Here is a 23010-nt window from a genome sequence, read left to right on the forward strand (position 1 = left end):
TTGCAGAAAAGGGGGTGCTTAAATGAGTAGCTCACCAGAACCACTGTCACTACACAAATGCATCACCAAAGCCAAGTTTTGATTTTTTGAGGAGGATTTGGATTGTGTCTGTGTCGTTTCTGTTCCAAAAACTCAATGGGAACATACCCAAACTTATTCTGAGTTTTTCAAGCAGAAAGTCTCCAAATCCTTCTCATAATCTCAAAATGCCAGGTTTTGAGGAGTTTTAACATAGCAATGTAGCACATCATAATACCAGTTATGGATTGTTACATTTGTCCAAGATCAAATGCACCGTCAGTATACGACTCCTTCACCAGACCCGCAGTCAGTAGATGAATTGGTTCACCAGAAACATCATCGGTACATAAATCCATAACCAAAAGCACCGTCAGTACATGAATCCATCACCAGAACCACAGTCAGTACATGACTGTAGCAGCAGCACCACGTTTAGCACATGGATATTTCACCAAGCTTAGTACAGCGATCAGTTGCAATGTCAGGCCAGCCCTTTATACACTTGTATTGCATTAATCTGCAACTCTCAGTATGTTCGTTACACTTGTAAGGAGATACTGGGAGTTGTTGTCAGACTTTCTTCTCCAATACTGTTCCTCCACTCTCCCACCTCTACACAGTGTCCCCCACACTCCCATCTCTCCATACAGTCCTCTCACGCTACCACCTCTCAATACTGTCCCTCTACACTTCATTGGATCACTGTGGTCCCCTTTTTTTTCCCCACTGATGGCAGTCGCATCGGTCAGACCCTTACAGATCACAAATGGATAGTTTGTGCAGAGGAGAAAGCCATTAAAAGGATTTTCCAGTTTCACCATTTTTTTGCTCCTTACCCTTGCAGAAATCTAAAATGACAAACTGAGCTGGTACTCATCTTCCCCTGCTGATGTAGATGGCATGAGACTGAGCTTAATGATTAGCTGCAGTGGTGATGCGTACTGTAGCTGTGAAGTCACCGCTGCAGCCTGTAAACAAACATTGGGGCAGTGACAGACTGCGTTTAAAAAAAAGAAATAAATGATTTGCCACATTTTTGTGCCTGTCTAAAAAAGACGAATACTGCCATAACTAAAGCCAGACAGTATCTAAAGTGACTCCATCAGCTTAGAATACAGTTTTTTTGGGGGATGCCTACGAACCCCAACATAGTGCTCGGTGGAGAGAAGTGTATTGATGTGAACCTAGCCTTAGTGGAATACTAGATGCGCACTGATGTCCACGTGGGGTATGCAAACTTTTCTTTTTGTATAGTTGTTGAAGTGTGTTTCTGGCATTGTTGATGACTGGAATGCAGTAGTACAACTTATATTCTCATTTTTTCCTTTCTTATCATATTGCTTTAAAGGGAAAATATTTTTTTTCCATTTTCTTTTAACCTGTGAGGATCCTGGCATTGTATGGGAGCCTGCAATTCTGCCTTGGTCTAGATCGGGGCTACACATTTTGTTTAGCCTGTACATGACATCTAGACACATACTGGGCTTGCTAACACTGCTACATTTGTGGATTTGCTTTATAGCTTTTAGCCCATAACAGATGGCATCCTAATAAAAGAATATAAAATCCCTCATCTGCCAAGAAGTGAAATAAAATGTTTCATCTTTGTCCTGGCCCTGATTAAATATGAGCAGACCCAGTCAGTCTATGTTCACATGCAACGTTTTCACAAGGCAGTAAAGACGATGTTTTCAAAACACCTGTTTTTTCAGCGTGTTTGCAGCTTTTTTATGCTTTTTATTTTTTTGCAGCATTTTTGGGTATGAATTACATATCTGATCTGTCTACAATTCATGTTTAATAAAATTAGTTTTACTCACCAAAAACACTTAACAAATGCAGCAAAAGCGCTGCAAAAATCACCGTTGTGTTTTTTTCAGCATATTTTCACTTCTTCATTGCTTTGTATGGTTGAAAAAACGCAGAAAGAATTGACTTTTTCTGCCGATTTAAAAATATGCTTCCATTCTCAAATTCGGTCAGGAAAAAAAAAAACAAAACAAGTGTGTAGATGAGATTTTTGATATCTCATGGCTTTTCCTGATACTGTAAAACGCAGCTTTTAGTTTGCCTAAAAAAAAGCAGCAAAGAATCACTGCATCTGAACGCTGCCTTACAAAGTTCTCAAAAAACAGACTATTTTACATGTCTTAGTACCACCATAACAGTGATGGCTCTAATGACCCCATAAGTGAGCCTTCTCCTACTTTCTAACTCTGCTGTAGGAAGGAGTGCAATATTTCTGTTATCTATTACATTATTATTATTATTATTATTATTATTATTTATATAGCACCATTGATTCCATGGTGCTGTACATGAGAAGGGGTTACATACAGATTACAGATATCACTTAAGGCCCCGTCACACTAAGCGACTTACCAGCGATCCCGACACCGATATCAAGGTGTCAGGATCGCTAGTAAGTCGCTATGTGATCGCTGGTGAGCTGTCACACAGACAGCTTCACCAGCGATAAGCACAGCGATGCCGAGCGCCCGGCATCGCTGGCCATCCCTGTAAAAAATAGAATCAAAATAAAAAATATAGTTATTCTCACCTTCCGACGTCGCGTTCAGCCATCCTGCCTCTCTCCACGCTCTGGTCCCAGTGCTCCTTTGCGAGAATGACCGCGAGATGTCACGGTCTCGAGGGATAACAAAGTCTCACGGTCATTCGTGCAAAGGATCACTGGGACCGGAGCGTGGAGAAAGGCGGGATGGCTGAACGGGACGTCGGAAGGTGAGAATAACTATATATTTTTTTTTACTATTTTTTACACCTGATCGCTGGTCTCCCGCCTGTCACACACAGCGATGCGTGCTGGCCAGCGGGAGACCAGCGACCAAAGAAATGTCCAGAGGTTTCTTCCAGCGATACAGGCAGGGGGGCCGCTCGCTGATCGCTGTCACACACAGCGATCTCGCTGGTGAGATCGCTGTTACGTCACAAAAGTTGTGACTCGGCAGCGATCTCGCTACAGAGATTGCTTAGTGAGACGGGGCCTTTACAGTAAACAAACTAACAATGACAGACTGATACAGAGTGGAGAGAGGACCCTGCCCTTTCGGGCTTACATGCTACAGGATGGTGGGGAAGGAGACAGTAGGTTGGTGGGTTACTGTAATGCATATCACCGCTGCAGCCAATCACTGAGCGCAGCAGCTTTGCCGATGTAAACAGCATAAGCCCATGAGGTCAGTGATTGTCTGCAGAGGTAATGTGCACTGTACCCATGATGTTACCGCTGCCCCCAATATACCGAGACCAGGGCAACAGCAGATATGGGTAATATGACTACTAGCTGCATTTTTTATATGTATGGAGTGTTTGGGGATATGTTTCCTAAAAGTGGAAATCCCTTTCCAAGGCTTAGGGCCCCGTCACACATAGCGATCTCGCTAGCAAGATCGCTGCTGAGTCACAAGTTTTGTGACACAACAGCGATCTCACCAGCGAGATCGCTGTGTGTGCCAGCGATCAGCGACCGGCCCCACTGCCGGTATCGCTGATCGCTGTAGGAAACTGCTGGACATTTCTTTTGTCGCTGGTCTCTTGCTGGCCAGCACGCATCGCTGCGTGTGACAGACGGGAGACCAGCGATCTGCTGGTAACTAATGTACACATCGGGTATCCAAGGGACGTGCGTCCCTTAGATACCCGATATGTACGTTAGTTACCAGTGCGCTGATGCATGGAGCTGGTAACTAACGTACACATCGGGTATCTAAGGGACGCACGTCCCTTGAATACCTGATGTGTACGTTAGTTACCAGCTCCCTGCATCAGCGCGCTGCTAACTAACGAACACAGCGACGCCGCGCGCTCGGCGTCGCTGTGCTGATCGCTGGTGAAGCTGTCTGTGTGACAGCTCACCAGCGATCCTGACACGTTGATATCGTTGTCGGGATCGCTGGTGAGTCGCTATGTGTGACTCCAGTTTTAGTAATGTTTCCTCTGCTCATTTGTCTGAGCTATGTACTTTGCACTCAATGTATAGATGAATTCTTGGAGCGATGTGCAACGGTGTTAGCAATCATTGCCAACCTCTCGGCAGAATTCCTGAAATATAAAGCTTGTATACAGCCCGGATGGTAATATGAGCAACAGGCGGGGCTGGCATTCTTTTACTGTAAGTGCTAGGTAAGGGAGAGAAAATCAGCAGTGATGATACGGCAACACACAGACCCTGTGCTCCTCATGGCAGCCTGTACGTAGTGTAGGGTCTTTTGTATGGTAATGTATCTGATCACTATTTAATTATATTTACTTTATGTTAATAGGAAATTTCCAGGATCCAGATGAACCAATTTTGGAATTTAGTTTGGGTAAGTTTTAACAAAGTTTTAAGAAGCTGCACTTTACCTTTAAAATGTTGTAGATATTGTAAGTTTACTTTAAAGTACTTTATAGAAGAAAAATGCTATTTCCGCTCTCACCGAATGAAACAATGTTCTTTATTGTGGCATATACAGGACAGGTAGTTAAAGCAACCCGTAGCCTGCGGCCGATTCCCACCATCCATGACGCTTCCTCTGGCCTTCATGTGAAGCCCCAAGGAAGGGCATTTATGACATCCGTAACCATGTGTTATTTGCTTCTACTTCCCGTCCCGTACATGCCACTGTAAAGAAGATTTGCTTCATTTTGTGAGTGCAGCAATGGGACTTTTCGTCTATGAAGTATCTAAAGACTGCTGTCTTTTTGCTGAGCATTTCCAAAGATTGCTGTTTGACCATTTTCTAGATTCCTGTATATTGCTCCGCCAGTGACTTGAAGTGTAAGCAGTGCCGACATTCAGTATGTGTTATTGGACTCATTTACTTTATAGTTTATCTGCTCAAAAATTAGGCAACACTTAAATTTTCCGTTCCATTGTGTAAATTAAGTTGAAAATCTTCACCAATATAAATTGTATAATTATTTGAGACAAAATGATGTACCAACAGTCAGTTGAAACCAAAATTGTCAACCAAACGATGGCTGATTTCAAAATTACACCGAAAACCATAGACTGACCCAATCTGCATAACTTTCAATATGGCAGTTCAATAATGTGACTCAGTAGTGTGTTGTCCCCACATACCTGTGTACACTCCTAATGCCATCTTGGCTTGCTCCTGATGAGGAGGCAGATGGTGTCCTGGGAGATCTCATCCCAGACTTGGATCAAATCAGTGAGCTCTGGGCAGTGTGTGGTGCTTCTTGTTTGTGTCAGATGCACAGATCCATAATGTCCAAGAAGTTCTTAATTGGATTCATGCTTCTGAAACATAAGGGCCATTCATTGGCATTAATGTCTTTTATCACCCATGAACTGCTTATACTCTTTGGTCACATGAGTCTGGGCAATGTCTTGTACCAAGAGGAACAAAAGGCCACTGCACCAATGTAAGGTCTAACAATAGTTCTGAGAATTCATCCTGATACTTAACAGCTGTCAGGTCACCGTTGGCTCATGTGAAGATTTGTATGACCCTCCAAGGATATGCCTATTGTGATAAAATACTCCGGGTTCGCCTTTGCTGGGGTCAAAGGTCACGTGCGTTCAGCATGAAACTCAGGCGCAGAGCTGGATTCGGGTATAACTGACCCTGGGTCAGGTTTATTAACGGTGAAAGCAATGCAAAAAGGAAATAAAACATAAAACAAATCCTTGCCTGTCCGGCACTAACTAAACAATGGACAACCTAACTACCAACTGGCGGGCTTCTCCCGTCCAGCCAAACCACAGTTGCAGTGGGCACTGCTTCCACTCACGTGTGTCTCTCACACAGACAGGCTCTCTGTGTTCCCAGGCTGAGACACTCGCACAACCACCTGGCATCCTTTTATATCCACCTCCCATTATTCATTAGCAAGCAGGTGCGATACTGACCAGATAGGCCACATAGGAAACGAATCTGGGCGAGATATACCTGCCCTCATCCACTATTCCCACATGATTCTCATATATCCCCCCCCCCCCCTGCTCTGACCACTCCGGTCGAGCAATGACACCCGCCAAACAGTGCACTCGGGACAGGGCATCTGCATTCCCCATCTGTACCCCTGGGCGGTGCTCCACAGTAAAAGTGTAGGCCTGCAGGGCAAGGAACCAAATTTTGAGACCGCATTCAGTTTCCTGAAGTCATTGCAGAACCGGATGGTGCCGTCTGGTTTAGGAATTAGCACAATCGGGCTGGACCAAGCACTGTGCGATTCCTCAATGACACCTAACTCTAACATTGCCTTCACTTCTCGGGAAACGGCTTCACGGCGCGCTTCCGGGATTCTGTAGGGCTTTACGTGAACTGTGACACCAGGTTCCGTTACGATGTCATGTTCCATGAGCGTAGTCTGCCCAGGTTTTTCTGAGAAAAACTTTTGGTTGTGAAGTAGACACTGCCTGACCTCAGTCTTTTGCCGCTCCGAGAGAGTCTCTGCCACCCGTACCTCCGGTACGGTATGCGAGCAGACGGGACGGGCCAGCTCCGCTGACAAGGCAGACCGATCTTTCCAGGGTTTTATCAGATTTACATGATAAATCTGTTCAGGTTTCCATTTACCTGCCTGATATACTTTGTAGTTTACTTCACCAACTCTTTCCTTAATCTCAAAGGGGCCCTGCCACTTTGCCAGGAACTTACTGTCCACCGTGGGGACCAGGATCAACACCCTATCTCCGGGTGCAAACGTACGGATCTTGGCGCCCCTATCATAGATTCTTTTTTGGGCTCCTTGAGCCTGTATCATGTGTTCTTTGACGATAGGCATAACAGCCGCAATACGGTCCTGCATTTGTGTGACGTGATCTATCACTGTTTTAAACGGAGTGACCTGACCCTCCCAGGTTTCTTTTGCAACGTCTAACAGTCCGCGAGGACGTCGGGCGTACAATAACTCGAAAGGCGAGAATCCCGTGGAAGACTGGGGTACTTCCCTGATGGCAAAAAGCAAATATGGAAGTAAATAGTCCCAGTTCTTCCCATCCTTGTCTATCACCTTTCTCAGCATCTGCTTCAGAGTTTTATTGAACCGTTCGACCAACCCGTCTGTTTGAGGGTGATACACGGATGTGCGTAACGGTTCGATTTGTAACAATCGGCAGAGCTCCTTCATTACCCTGGACATAAAGGGGGTCCCCTGGTCGGTGAGTATCTGTTTTGGTATACCGACCCGACTAAACACATGCACCAGTTCCTTGGCAATCGTCTTGGTGGCCGTGTTACGCAAAGGGATGGCCTCCGGGTAACGAGTGGCATAATCCAAGATGACCAGGATATGTTGGTGTCCACGTGCAGACCGTGGAAGGGGCCCAACTAAATCCATCCCAATCCTCTCAAACGGGACTTCAATAATAGGTAGGGGTACCAAAGGGCTACAGAACCGGGGCTTAGGTGCAGAGGCTTGGCAGTCAGGACAAGACTCACAATATACACGAATATCGTGATGCATGCCTGGCCAAACAAAACAGTGTAATATCCTTTCGGTGGTTTTCTGGACTCCTAGGTGACCTCCCATCACATGTCCGTCGGCCAGGTCCAGCACCTGCCGCCGGTAGGGTTTTGGCACGACTAATAGTTGCACCGTATCTTCCCCCTTTTTCTCTATCTGATAGAGTAAATCATTCTCCAGAACCATGTAAGGATATGCCAGCCTAGAGCCAGGTTCTACGGGTACCCCATTTATCACTTTTACATTCGTCCTAGCCTGAGAAAGGGTAGGATCCTTTATTTGCTCGCTTTGGAAGTCATCTTTCTGAACTTCTAAATCTGGCAAACGGGGAGGTGGACGGCTGTCGGCCTCCTCCTCTTCCCCGGTCTCTTCCGTATCACCCGCCATGACTGAAAACGGGAACTGCAGGTCATTTCCCGCAGACTCTTCCGCCGAGTCTTCCGGGGAGACCTCTCCCAGGGATTCGGGACCCACATGCGCCCTGGGAGAAGAACCATGTACACTATTACCCGAGGGCATCAACTGATTCTCCCACAATTGCCAGAAGTGGGGAAAATCCCGGCCCAGGATAACATCATGCAATAACGCCGGGACGAGTCCCACTTTATGTTGCACAGACCCATAGGAAGTAGTAATGCATATGACCGTGGTGAGGTACGAACAGGTGTCTCCATGCACACACGTTACAGAAAATTTGTCTGATGGTCCAGTCGGGGCTGACACCAGACTGGCCTTCACCAGAGTCACCACACTTCCCGAGTCTAACAATGCCACCACATTTTTGCCATCAACAGTTAAATCACACAAGTGTTTTTCCACATCCTTTTGACCGGCATTCACACTCACTACCCGTGCAACCATAGACATGCGGTTGTTAGAGTCTGTGACGTCGCACTGCATGGGTTCAGTAGTGACCGGACAGTTCGCAGCAATATGTCCCATCTCTTGGCAGCGGAAACACCTAACGGGCCCCTTGCTTAGACCATAGTTCGTTACTCTCGGCCTCGCAGTGCGGGCAGTCCCGTTTTCCTCCCCCACTGTCTTAGGGATTTTTCCATCTCCCCTACTCCCTGGAACAGTCTTACCGGTTCCACGTGGAGATGATGAAGAACGAGGTGGGGTAGCGTCGTCTCGGAGTCCTTCCGCCACGGAGTAACGTTCAACCAGATCCACCAGTTGATCTGCCGTCGTAGGATTTCCATGGCTTACCCACTTCCTCAGGGCTGGCGGTAGAGCTCTCAAGTACTTGTCCATGACGACTCTCTGGATTATCTCTGGCGCTGTCAACACCTCGGGTTGTAGCCACTTCTTCGTCACGTGGATCAGGTCGAACATCTGTGACCGCGGTGGTTTATCCGGTTGATAAGTCCATTGATGCACTCTCTGTGCACGGACAGCGGTCGTCACTCCCAGCCGGGCCAAGATCTCGGCTTTCAGTTTGTCAAAGTCCTGCGCGGCTTCAGGCTCTAAGTCATAATAAGCCTTTTGGGCCTCACCGGAAAGAAACGAGGCAATCAGGCCGGCCCATCGTGCCTTCGGCCATTTTTCTCGCACCGCCGTCCGTTCAAACGTGGTCAGGTATGCCTCGACGTCATCTTCGGTCGTCATCTTCTGCCAGTACCGACTCACGTGAATCACTCTCGACTCGGCTTCCAGGTTAACCTCATGTAGGCTTGCCAGGCGCTGCGCCACCTGCTGGAGAAGCGAACGATCGGTAGCTGTCATGTCCACCAACTCCTTCAGCTGGGCCATCATCACCCGATTAGCTTCTTGCTGGAAGGCGGTGGACTGTACCAGCGCTTTCACCACGTCCTCCATGCTCATGCTTGCAACGTGATGCCCGCGTTCTCCACCACAATGTGATAAAATACTCCGGGTTCGCCTTTGCTGGGGTCAAAGGTCACGTGCGTTCAGCATGAAACTCAGGCGCAGAGCTGGGATTCGGGTGTAACTGACCCTGGGTCAGGTTTATTAATGGTGAAAGCAATGCAAAAGGAAATAAAACATAAAACAAATCCTTGCCTGTCCGGCACTAACTAAACAATGGACAACCTAACTACCAACTAGCGGGCTTCTCCCGTCCAGCCAAACCACAGTTGCAGTGGGCACTGCTTCCACTCACGTGTGTCTCTCACACAGACAGGCTCTCTGTGTTCCCAGGCTGAGACACTCACACAACCACCTGGCATCCTTTTATATCCACCTCCCATTATTCATTAGCAAGCAGGTGCGATACTGACCAGATAGGCCACATAGGAAAGGAATCTGGGCGAGATATACCTGCCCTCATCCACTATTCCCACATGATTCTCACACTATCCAGTCAATCACTGGCCCACCATCATACCGGTCATGTTGGATGAAGTTGCGGGCAAAAGAACGTTCATCATCATTTCTCCAGACTCTTGTATATTCATCACATTTTCTTGAGAACCTGCTCTAATTTGTGAAGAGAACAACGTGCCAATGTTGGACCTGCAAATTCTGATGTCTGGCTAATGTGAATCAAACTGCACAGAGTTGAGATGTGAGCACAGTTTCCACTGCAGGATGTCATACTCTCAAGCCATGTTCAGGGGGTCTGCTTCTGGCTGTTTGATCTGAAATATACACACCGGTAACCCTCTGATGTCAAGTTGTAGAGCTCTAGTAGGTCTTCTCCCATTCCTCCTCCTACAAAAGTGGTTTGGTACCGTGTTAGCCAGTAGAAAAAATATATAAAGTGCTCTCAGTGAGAGAAACAAAATTGGAATCTTGTGGGTATGATCCTTTTTTTTTTTTTTAAACTGTTTATTTTATTATCTGAAAAAGTTTTTTTTTAAAACTTAAACACGAAAGGTTACACTTTAAGAAAAAGAGAAATGGAAAAAATTTTCAACCTCTCTCTCCTTCCATCAAATACAACGAAACTTTTAGACAGGGGGGAGACGTAGGGAAAGATAGGGAAGGGTATGAAGGAGTATTTGACACATTTTGCATACAGATCAGCATATCAAAATATATAAACTGTGCTCACTGGCGGTTAAGTGCTATTGTTCACAAAAAGGTCCCAAGGGGACCATATCCGTTGATATTTTTCCAGCTGGTTATTAATACATGCGGTGAGGTATTCCAGTCGCCTTGTTTCCTGGATTCTCTGTTCTAGATCTTGAATGGTAGGGAGAGAAGTCTTCTTCCAGAACGAGGATATAAGACTCTTTGCCGAAGTCCAAATATGTAGGAGCAGCCTGGCCGAGTCCCTTGAGATACCCATAGGAGGAACATTAAGGAGATAATTGAATGGATCCAAAACGACCTCAATCCCCAAAACTCTGTGGATCAACCCCCCCACTTCCCTCCAAAACGGAGCCAGGACATTACAGTCCCAAAAAATGTGGGTGAGAGACCCTTTATCTAGCTTACATCTCCAGCATTGGTCTGGTGTGTTGGGGAAGAGTCTATTCAAGACCTCAGGGGTATGGTACCAATGCATCAGTATTTTGTATTGGTTCTCTTTATGTGTGGTGCATATGGAAGTCTTTGCTGTCTTTTCCCAGATAGTCTGCCACATTGGTCTCGGAATCACTCTTCCCAGATATGTTTCCCACTTCGTCATGTACGAGTGCTGTATTTCCATATGTGACGAGAGTATGTCATATATTCGTGAGATTAATCCCTTAGTTGATGGACCCTGCCTGCAGAGGCCCTCAAATGGGGTAAGTTTGGGGAATGTAGTTGATTTGATCATTGATATAGCTAAGTGACGTATCTGGGCATAGGTGTAGAAAGCTTCTTTAGGAAGTCTAAATTTTTCTCGTAGGGCCGCAAAGGGGAGTATTGTGTTGGTGCAAGGGTCTATAATATCTACAAAACAAAAGAGTCTAGCCCGGATCCATGGGGTCGTCACACGACTATCTGAACTATTTTGTAAGGCTGTTGTGTATAAAAATGGCGTCAGTGGAGATTCGGTTGGTGCTAGTGAGAAGGCCTTCCTGGCCGCCCGCCACACTCGTCTCGTGAGTACCATGGGACCCAAAAGACTGGCATCTGTGGCATTTGAGGAATTTCCATACAATAAGGTAGCTGGGTGAATAGGGGCCAGCCATCTCTGTTCCACCTCTCTCCATCTATCCACTGAGGTCAAATATGGTCCAAGCAGGGACACGTCTCAGGTGTGTGGCTAAGTAGTATTTCCATATATCAGGGAAAGCTAAGCCACCCAATTTTCTGGGGGATATCAACACCGTTTGGGCAATTCGGTGGCGTTTGTGAGCCCAGACGAAGTTATTTAACGATTTTTGGATTCGTCGGATCACCAGTCTCGGGATCGGTATAGGTAATGTCTCCAGCAAGTATAGTAATCTTAGAAGTATCGTCATTTTAACGGAGGCCATTCTCCCAAAGAATGATAAATTGAGCTTTTCCCACTTGGTCAGTGTCTTTTTTAGGTCTTCCAAAAAAGAGGGGAAATTACGGGAGTATAGCGTTTTGTATGTGTCTGTTAAGTAAATCCCTAAATATTGGATTACCATATCTGAGCTGTTTTCTCCAAACAGCCCTTTGATCTCACACAACTTTCACACCACTGATGTAATCTTACCTAATTAAGGATTCTCTCTTCAAGCTCAGCATTTGTTTATTGAAATGTCCATGTATCACACCAGCATATGCGTTAAACTGTATATAAATAAGGTTTCTTCAAATATTTTATTATATCAGCCTGATGAAGGGACGCAAGCAGGCCCAAAAGCTTGCTTTGTAACATTATTTACTATTATTTGTTAGCCATTAAAAGGTATCATACCCACAAGATTCCTATTTTGTTTCTCTCACTGAGAGCACTGTATATATTTCCTCCCACAAAGGAGCAGATACCTGTCCTGCTGGTGGGTTGATGTTCTTCCGTGGCCCTGTCCTGTTCTTTTTGTTCTAGCATCTATTTCCTCCATACTCTTAAGACTGTGCTGGAACACAAAAATGCTTCTTGCGATGGACTGTGTGGAAGTGCCATCCTCAAGGAGCTGGGCTAATACCTAAATGGGCTGCACGTACCACCTCGTATTACTAATAATGATGAGTAATCTAGTAAAACACAAAACTAGAGAAGAATCCGTCAGGAAGGATAAGGAGAGAGTAATTGTCTGTGGCGACCGCATGCAGAACCCTTCCCTTTGTGGGGTTGTCTTTCAGTCTCCTCTGTGAGACACCGTTTATTACTTCAATTTTCTCCAATGTAGGTAAAATTGATTTCAATCACTTGTGCTTCCTAACTGGACAACTCGATAACCTTGAAGGTTAATTGTCTTGAGCTATATAAAGTCACATGATGCTGTATGTAATTCATAATCTTTACTGCTGTAAATGCCCCATTAAAAGTAAGTGGGCGTCTATATTTAATAATTTTATATCTGTGCAAGCTTCATCCTAAGCTATACTGTCAGATGTGAGTTTTGCTTGTCAATGATGGTACCTAACTTTTTTTTTTTTTTTTTTTTACAGCATGCAGTGAACTGACTACTCCATCACTTGAGCGGAAGCCGAATAGTTTTGTTGCTGTTAGTGTCACAACGCCTCCTCAGGCTTTCTGGACAAAGCATGCACAGACAGAGATCATCGAGGTGAGAATGCGCTGGTCGAAGGTAGCGGAGAAGTGTGCTGCACTAAAACCACTGTGGATGCAATAAACCAAACATAGACCTATACCCAAATTTTTGACTTTTGTTTGACCTAATAGGTGATATGGATAGTGGTTATCTCCACTCTTTCTTAATGGCTTAAGTGCCCACTAAAAAACATTTTCCTCTGCCGGATCAGTGCCATACTAGCGATTCCGACGTTGTAATTCCTGTCAGTCACATGTCCACTGATTGGTTGCAGCCTTTGAGTATTCCGCCAGGTCAGACGTCTGCTGGATAGAATAGTATAGAATACTGAAAGGCTGCAGCCAGTCAACCGATACGGATATGTGACATCGAGGAATTGTAGTGTTGGCATTTTGCCAGCCTGGAAGGTGGCATTATGTTAATTTCCTTTTTAGTTTATATAGGGTAATTAAGAAGGGGTTGTCCAGTAATGGGACATCTGCTTAGGTTTGAACCTCTGCTTTCTGTAAAGCCTGCTGACAGATTCCCTTTAAATGCCTGCTATTGGAAAAGCTTGTGACCAGACCTTCTCTAATAAGCGAAGGAGGAGAACTGGTAATATTTATAAATTAGCAAGTGCTACAAAATCACATTTACAATACATTTGGCAAATAAAAATTAAGTGGCTAACCCTGTTTAAACACTCCAGCTATTTTCTTAACATTATTATTTAATAATATTGTAGAAATTACAGAAGTTTCAGCATATCCTATGTAATGTATATAGCAGAGTTTCAATGTATTTTCTGTGATGTATACATCAGAGTTTCAGGGTACCCATGTGATGTATACAGGAGATTCTATGTGTATCCAATGTGATGTATTCTGCAGAGTCTCATTGTGTCCCATGTGATGTTTCCAGCGGTCTGTGTATACAGTGTGATATATACAGCAGTTTGTGTATCCCATGTGATGTATACAGTAGAATCTCATTGTATCTCATATGATGTATACAGAAGTCTGTTCATCCAGTGTGATTTATACAGCAGTCTATGTATCCCATGTGATGTAAACAGCAGTCTGTGTACACCAAGGGATATATTTAGCATTCTGAGTATCACATGTGATGTATACAGTAGTCTTAGTGTATCCTATGTGAAGTATACAGCAGTCTGTGAGTCCTATGTGATCTATATAGAGCAGTCTGTGTCTCATGTGATTTCTACAGCAGAATATCAGTATATCTAATGTGATCTATACAGCAGAGTCTCTGTATATGTCATGTGATGTATACAGTAGAGTGTCTGTATATCCCATGTGATGTATACAGCAGAGTCTTATTGTATCCCATGTGATGTATACAGTAGTCTCAGTGTATCCCATGTGATTTATAAATTTCAGTATCAGTGTGTACTATGTGATCTACAATATACACCAGTACACCAGTCTGTGTTTCCCATGTGATGTACATAGTAGTCTCAATGTTTCCTATGTGATGTATACAGTAGTCTCAGTGTATCCCATATGATGTACAAAGTAGATTTTAGGTGTATCTTATATGATCTATACACCAGTCTAGGTGTTTCCTATGTAATGTATACAGCAGTCTCCGTTGTTAGTTTGTCACTAGGTTTCGAAAAATTTGGTTGTGTCAGTCTACATCTGTGTGTGTGTGTGTGTGTGTGTGTGTGTGTGTGTGTGTGTATGTATATGCAAGTATGTTAGCACAGCTGAAATCAGTTTGGCTGATTAGAGAAGCTATAAACCTGACCTTCCTTTGAGCTAGTTGAGAATCTGGAGCATTACATTCGTTGGTTCCATTAAACTCTCAAAATGGCCAGAAAAAAGAACTTTCATGTGAAACTCGACAGTCTATTCTTGTTCTTAGAAATGAAGGCTATTCCATGCCAGAAATTGCCAAGAAACTGAAGATTTTCTGCAACGGTGTGTACTACTCCCTTCGGAGGAGAGCACAAACAGGCTCTAATCAGAGTAGAAAGAGAAGTGGGGACCCCACTGAGCAACAAGACAAGTACATTAGAGTCTGTAGTTTGAGAAATCGACGCCTCACAGGTCCTTAACTGGCAGCTTCATTAAATAGCACACGCAAAACGCCAGTGTCAACGTCTACAGTGAAGAGGCGACTCTGGGATGCTGGCCTTCAGGGCACAGTGGCAAAGAAAAAGCCATATCTGAGATATCTGAGACTGGCTAATAGAAGGAAAAGATTAATATGGGCAAAAAAACACAGACATTGGACAGAGGAAGATTGCTAAAAAGTGTTATGGACAGACGAATCCAAGTTTGAGGTGTTTGGATCACACGGAAGAACATTTGTGAGACACAGAACTGAAACAATGCTGGAAGAGTGCCTGACGCCATCTGTCAAGCATGGTGGAGGTAATGTGATGGTCTGGGGTTGCTTTGGTGCTGGTAAAGTGGGAGATTTGTACAAGGTAAAAGGGATTTTGACTAATGAAGGCTATCACTCCATTTTGCAAAGCCATGCCATACCCTATGGACAGCGCGTGCTTGGAGCCAATTTCATCCTACAACAGGACAATGACCCAAAGCACACCTCCAAATTATGCAAGAACTATTTAGGGAAGAAGCAGGCAGCTGGTATTCTATCTGTAATGGAGTGGCCAGCGCAGTCACCAGATCTCAACCCCATTGAGCTGTTGTGGGAGCAGCTTGACCGTATGGTACGTAAAAAGTGCCAATCAAGCCAAACCAACTTTTGGAAGGGGCTTCTGGAAACATGGGGTGTAATTTCTCCAGATTACCTCAGCAAATTAACTGCTAGAATGCCAAAGGTCTGCAATGCTGTCATTGGTGCAAAGGGAGCATTATTTGACGAAAACAAGGTTTGACGGAGAAAATTATTATTTCAACTAAAAATCTTTTTTTTTAACCTTGTCAATGTCTGGACTAGATTTTAAATTCACATGGCAACTCATTTGATTAATAAAAGTATGAGTGTGAACGGTAGTGTGTGTGTGTGTGTATGTATGTATGTATGTATATGTGTGTGTGTGTGTATGTATGTATGTATGTATGTATGTATATATAATATTTTGTGAGAATCATGGGGGAATAGTGGATGAAGGCAGGTATAACTCGCCCAGATACCTTTCCTATGTGGCCTAGTCTGGTCAGTATCTCACCTGATGACTAATGAGCAGAGGGAGGCAGGTATAAAAGGATGCCAAGTGGGGTGTTAGTTGCTCAGCCTGGGGAACACAGAGAGCATGTCTGTGTGAGCGACACTTGTGAGTGAAAGCAGTGCTCATGGTAACCGTGGTTTGGCCGGATGGGAGAAGCCCTGCAGTTGGTAGTTAGATCGGGCCCTGTTTAGTTAGTGCCGGACAGGCAAGGTTTTTGTTTTATACTATATTTTTTCGTATGTTTTGCTTTCACCTGAAATAAATCTGACCCAGTGTCAGTTATGACCGGATCCCGGCTGTGTATCTGAGTTTCATGCTAAACCCACGTGGCCTTTGACCCCAGCAAAGGCGATCCCGGAGCGTTTTATCACAATGTGTGTATGTGTGTGTGTGTGTGTGTGTGTGTGTATATATATATATATATATATATATATATATATATATATATATATATATATATATATATATATATATATATATATATATATATATATATAATATTTGTCTCATCTTTATGTCTACTTTCAGCCACACAGAGGCAGTTAGCTAATGTGCATACCATGCTTTTTCTTTCCTTTTTTCTGTTGGCCCTTTTTGCTCATTAATCCTGGAGAGCGAGATACTTTGTTTCCCAACAACCCATCTCTACATGGGAGCATACATTTATGCAGTGTGATATTAGGAACGATCTAGGATCACAAAGGACTTAATTTGATTGGACAAGGAATATATACCTTGTACAGTCATTATATGAGGTCATCCTCTGTCTTTTACTACATTTAAATTAAAAGTTATCAGTGACTGTAACTACCCAAGTAGGTTTCCTTTAGGCAATTTGAAACGTCTTTGCTCATTTTTAGCTGCATTGAAGGACATATAGAGAGGCAGGGAAGGTGGAACTGAAGGAAGTTGCACACTTACGATGCAGAGCAGGCTATAAATCAAAGCGGCGGGTAGTGATTCCAGCATGCTCAAAATATAGTGAGCAGTGATTGTGACCGATCCCTGCCCTGCCTATATGACTGAAAGCGAGTGGCTTCAGGGAGGATATAATTTTCTCCCTGTGGCTGCTGCTCCAGTAACAAAGGCAGGCATGATTTTAACGTTATTTCTTTAAATGGCCAGTTCCTTTTAAATGCAGCTGTCGCAGATTGACGTGGTTAAACATCAATGATCTGAGCTAACTCCATTTGCTGCTGTTTTAGGTAGGTGCCAGCTCAATACACCCGGAACCGACGTGAATGTAGCCAGTGTATATTGTGAAATTTGATGATAGATCTGCTATAAGTCAGCACACAGCATTATTATTATTATATATATAAAGCACCATTGGTTCAATGGTGCTGTACATGAGAAAGGGTTACATACAAATTACAGGTATCACTTACAGTAAACAAACTAGCAATCACAGACTGATATAGAGGGGAGAGAGGACCCTGCCCTTACGGGCTTACATTCTACAGGATGGTGGGGAAGGAGACAGTTGGTTGGGGGGTTGCAGCAGCTCTAGTGATGGTGAGGCGGTAGCTCAAGTAGTGGTGAGGAGGCAGCGGGGATCACTGCAGGCTGTAAGCTTTCCTGAAGAGATGGGTTTTCAGGTTACGTCTGAAGGATCCGAGTGTGGTTGATAGCCGGACGTCTTGGGGCAAGAAATTCCAGAGGATGGGGGCTATTCGGGAGAGGTCTTGGAGGCGGTTGGGTGAGGAGCGAATAAGTGTGGAGGAGAGAAGGAGGTCGTGGGAGGATCGGCGATTACGTGAGGGAAGATATCGGGAGATTAGTTCAGAGATATATGGAGGAGACAGGTTATAGATGGCCTTGTAGGTCAGTATTGGTAATTTGAATTGGATACGCTGAGGGAGTGGGAGCCAGTGAAGAGATTTACAGAGGGGAGAAGTGGAGGAGTAGCAAGGAGAGAGATTAATTAGTTGGGCAGCAGAGTTGAGGATGGACTGGAGAGGTGCCAGGGTGTTAGCAGGGAGGCCACAGAAAAGGATGTTGCGGTAGTCGAGACGGAAGATGATGAGATCATGCACAAGCATTTTAGTAGAGTGAGGGTTGAGGAAGGGATGGATTCTGGAAATATTTTTGAACTGGAGGCGGCAGGAGGTGGAGAGAGCTTGGATGTGCAGTTTGAAGCCCAGGGCAGAGTCAAGGGTTACTCCGAGGCAGCGGACCTCCAGTACGGGGGAAAGTGTAATGTCGTCACTTGTTATAGATAGATCGGGTAAGGAAGATCTGTGAGATGGGGGAAAGATGATCAGTTCAGATTTGTCCACATTCAGTTTGAGGAAGCGGGAGGAGAAGGAGGATATGGCTGATAGACACTCCGGGATTCTGGAGAGCAGAGAGGTGACTGACGTCTGGGCCATAGAGGCAGATCTGAGTATCATCGGCATAAAGGTGGTACTGGAATCTGTTGGACTTTGAGTTGCCCCAGGCCAAGTGTATAGATTGAGAAGAGTAGGGGTCCTAGAACAAAGCCTTGGGGGACTCCCAACAGAGAGAGGGTGGGATGAGGAGATAGTGTGAGAAGCGCTGAATGTGCGGTTGGAGAGGTATGAGGAGATCCAGGATAGGGCAAGGTCTTTGATGCCAAAGGAAGAGAGGATCTGTAGTAGGAGGCAGTGGTCCACTGTGTTGAAAGCAGAGGACAGGTCTAGAAGCAGGAGTATAGTCCGTTCGTTTTGGCTGTAAGTAGGTTGTTAGTAATTTTGGTCAGGGCTGTCTCAGTGGAGTGGTGGGGGCGGAAACCAGATTGTAGATTGTCAAGAGCAGGTTAGATGAGAGATGGGAGGAAAGTTCAGTGTGGACGGGCGGCTCCAGGAGTTTGGAAGTGAATGGAAGCAGCGATATTGGGCGATAGCTGGACATAGCGGTTGAGTCGAGGGTTGGCTTTTTAAGGATAGGTGTGATTGTGGCATGTTTGAGAGCAGAAGGGAAGGTACCAGAAGTTAATGATAGGTTGAAGAGGTGGGTTAGGGATGGGAAAAGAGTGGTGGCGAGGTTGGGGAGGTGGTGGGATGGGATCGGGTCGAGTGCACAAGTGGTGAGGTGTGATTTTGAGAGAAGATGAGCAAGCTCCCCTTCAGTGAAGTTGGATAAGGAGGTTAAGAGTTTTGGGCATTGGTCTGGTATACAAAGGGGTTGTGGTGGTTGAATAATAAAGACTTGCCGTGTTTGGTCTATCTTGTTTTTGAAGTGCATGACAAAGTCCTCAGCAGAGATTAGGGAAGTCGGAGGGGGCATTGGTTGACGGAGGAGGGAGTTAAAAGTATTGAACAACTGAGAGAAAGTGAAGGAGCCAGGTAGAGAATTGGTCAATGAAGGCAGTGGTCGGGCCTGGAGGTCGGTATATGACAGCCACTTGGAGGTTGGAGGGAGAGTAGATGTGGACAGAGTGGACTTCAAAAGAGGGGAGGATAAGGGAGGGAAGAGGTGGGAATGGGTTGAAGGTGCAGTTGGAAGAAAGGAGAAGGCACACTCCTCCACCATGTCTGTTGTCAAGGCGAGGAGTGTGGGTGAAGTGAAGTCCGCCGTAGCATAGCGCAGCAGGGGAGGCGGTGTCGGAGGGTGTCAGCCATGTTTCAGTGAGGCCAAGGAAGGAAAAATTGCGAGAGGTAAAGAGGTCGTGAATCACATGGTGTTTATTGCAGATGGAACGGGCATTCCAGAGTGATCCAGAGAGATGGAGCAGGGTGGTGGGCGTGAAGGGCACGGACTTGAGGTTGGAAAGATTTTGGGTATTTATATTGGGTTGGGAGCGCTAGAAGGGGGTAGTAATGGAAGGTATGAGCTTTGGGGGTCCAGGATTGGGAGATATGTCGCCAGCAGTGAGAAGCAGAGAGAGGCAGAGCAGGTGGGAGAAGGAGAGTGGATGACATGTTTTGTGTTTTATTCGGAGAGATGTGAGGTTGAGGAGCAGGTCAGCGGAGGATGTCAGGTGGGGAGGCAAGAGGGAAGGAGAGATTATTACTTGGTTAGAAGGTGCTGGGGTTTGTGGATAGCGAAGGAGAGTGAGGAGTAATGGAGCCAAAGCCGTAAGAGCATATCTCGGCATGATGAGTGTAAGTGTGGAAGAAAGAGAAAGAAATTTAGTGTATTTAAACACAGTGGTTAGTCTTGCCTTCTGTTCACTTCTGGCTCATTTCTTAACAGAATCAGACCAAAGACAGCATGTGATCTTATATCTAGAAACTGAGGCGCTGCTTATATTCAGGTATTCATTTGACTTCTGTGCCCTTAAAATGACTAACGTTGTCCTTGACACTACTTGCGGCTATAATAGACGAGGAGAGCTGTTATGTTACTAGCTGGCAAGTCATTCTAGAAGTTGAGCCATAATGTTTGTTCCTGGCACCGTGCCTCTCATTTGTAACATGAGCTTGAAAGTCAAACACAAGAGTGGTATTGTGCCCTAGAAGGCCAGTCATTCCTTTGGTTTCTCTGTAAAATGTAACAGATATTGCTGTCATTATCCCAGTATGTTTGCAACTAATCACAATAGTTTCCTTGACTGCAGAAGAAGGAAAATTAACCAATTGTTTGAATTTCATTTATCTTTCAGGGGACGAGTAATCCTATATTTCTTAGCAGCATTGCCTTCTTCCAAGACTCTCTTATAAACCAGATGACGCAGATTAAGCTGTCTGTGTACGATGTCAAAGACCGATCTCAGGGAACTGTAAGTGGCGTACATCATTTCTTTTTTTTTCATTTTTAAAAAAATAAAAGGAAATTAAAAAGGGGCAGAAATAAGTTTGGGTACTTGCCCATGATCAGGAATATCAGCGTTTTGGACGCAGCTCACCTACTCTGCATCCAAAACGCTGCGTTCTACAATACAAGTCCCATGCCCACTGTGCTTCTTTTTACCGCTGCGTAGACTCACCCGTGGTGCGGGTTTACCAGTCGCAGCATGCCAATTTCCACAATAGAATGTATTGGATGCGGACAATCCACATGCAACTGCATGATTGATTGCGGCGTTTTCGACGCAACAAAAATATGCTGCGTCCAAAGCGCTGCTATTTCCTGATCATGGGCACGTACCCTACAACATTTAAGTGAAGGTTCATCTGCATATAGCATTTTGTATTCGGGAGCAGCCAGTAATAATATATTTGTATCAGACTTTCCCCTCGTTTCGGCACTGGTAATTTTCTTGATAAGTCTACAAGCGTAGACAAATCCAATTTCCATGACTTTCCTGCAGAAAACAGGTATAGTATTCTAACAATAAAGGACGCATGGGCCAAATTCCAAGGCAGTATGTTTTTCGGAGATCCATTATAAGTCATTGTTGTCTCGTAGGACCCATTCCATCCTGATCGGTCATATCTGTAACCAAGACCTTGTACCGCACTCTTGATCTTTTCTTCTTGTTTTAAACTAAGCCCCCTTGTAAGTACAGACCTGAACTTCCATTAAACCCTTAACTTGCTTCTCTTTGCCTTCTTTCTTGCAGGGAACAAAACATTGACTTCTGATGTGTTTTTCCTTGTGTTTTTATTAAAGCACTGGAAAGATTTAGGAGTCAGCCAAATTCCAGCAAATTACATGGGGCACTTGGAATGATAAATTCGGTGCATTTTGCTAGACATACAGTGGGGCAAAAAAGTATTTAGTCAGTCAGCAATAGTGCAAGTTCCACCACTTAAAAAGATGAGAGGCGTCTGTAATTTACATCATAGGTAGACCTCAACTATGGGAGACAAACTGAGAAAAAAAAATCCAGAAAATCACATTGTCTGTTTTTTTTTCATTTTATTTGCATATTATGGTGGAAAATGAGTATTTGGTCAGAAACAAAATTTAATCTCAATACTTTGTGATATATCCTTTGTTGGCAATGACAGAGGTCAAACGTTTTCTGTAAGTCTTCACAAGGTTGCCACACACTGTTGTTGGTATGTTGGCCCATTCCTCCATGCAGATCTCCTCTAGAGCAGTGATGTTTTTGGCTTTTCGCTTGGCAACACGGACTTTCAACTCCCTCCAAAGGTTTTCTATAGGGTTGAGATCTGGAGACTGGCTAGGCCACTCCAGGACCTTGAAATGCTTCTTACGAAGCCACTCCTTCGTTGCCCTGGCGGTGTGCTTTGGATCATTGTCATGTTGAAAGACCCAGCCACGTTTCATATTCAATGCCCTTGCTGATGGAAGGAGGTTTGCTCTCAAAATCTCACGATACATGGCCCCATTCATTCTTTCATGTACCCGGATCAGTCGTCCTGGCCCCTTTGCAGAGAAACAGCCCCAAAGCATGATGTTTCCACCACCATGCTTTACAGTAGGTATGGTGTTTGATGGATGCAACTCAGTATTCTTTTTCCTCCAAACACGACAAGTTGTGTTTCTACCAAACAGTTCCAGTTTGGTTTCATCAGACCATAGGACATTCTCCCAAAACTCCTCTGGATCATCCAAATGCTCTCTAGCAAACTTCAGACGGGCCCGGACATGTACAGGCTTAAGCAGTGGGACGGACACGTCTGGCACTGCAGGATCTGAGTCCATGGTGGCGTAGTGTGTTACTTAAGGTAGGCCTTGTTACATTGGTCCCAGCTCTCTGCAGTTCATTCACTAGGTCCCCCCGCGTGGTTCTGGGATTTTTGCTCACCGTTCTTGTGATCATTCTGACCCCACGGGGTGGGATTTTGCGTGGAGCACCAGATCGAGGGAGATTATCAGTGGTCTTGTATGTCTTCCATTTTCTAATTATTGCTCCCACAGTTGATTTCTTCACTCCAAGCTGGTTGGCTATTGCAGATTCAGTCTTCCCAGCCTGGTGCAGGGCTACAATTTTGTTTCTGGTGTCCTTTG

General features: G+C 44.8%; 1 protein-coding gene across 6 annotated transcripts in view; it reads left to right on the forward strand.

Annotated features, from left to right (window-relative positions):
* INPP4A (inositol polyphosphate-4-phosphatase type I A) overlaps positions 1 to 23010 on the forward strand; it is a 197972-nt gene that overhangs the window by 79801 nt on the left and 95161 nt on the right. For all 6 annotated transcript variants that reach the window (XM_073590559.1, XM_073590561.1, XM_073590563.1 and 3 more), the window contains exons 4-6: positions 4305 to 4349; positions 12937 to 13055; positions 20753 to 20869. In XM_073590559.1, coding sequence (XP_073446660.1) covers positions 4305 to 4349; positions 12937 to 13055; positions 20753 to 20869 — 281 coding nt within the window. The remainder of the gene's footprint in view (positions 1 to 4304; positions 4350 to 12936; positions 13056 to 20752; positions 20870 to 23010) is intronic.

This window comes from Dendrobates tinctorius, unplaced genomic scaffold (genome assembly GCF_039654945.1).
Source record: "Dendrobates tinctorius isolate UK_male_01 unplaced genomic scaffold, ASM3965494v1 ptg000117l, whole genome shotgun sequence".
In the NCBI taxonomy this organism is placed as follows: domain Eukaryota; kingdom Metazoa; phylum Chordata; class Amphibia; order Anura; family Dendrobatidae; genus Dendrobates; species Dendrobates tinctorius.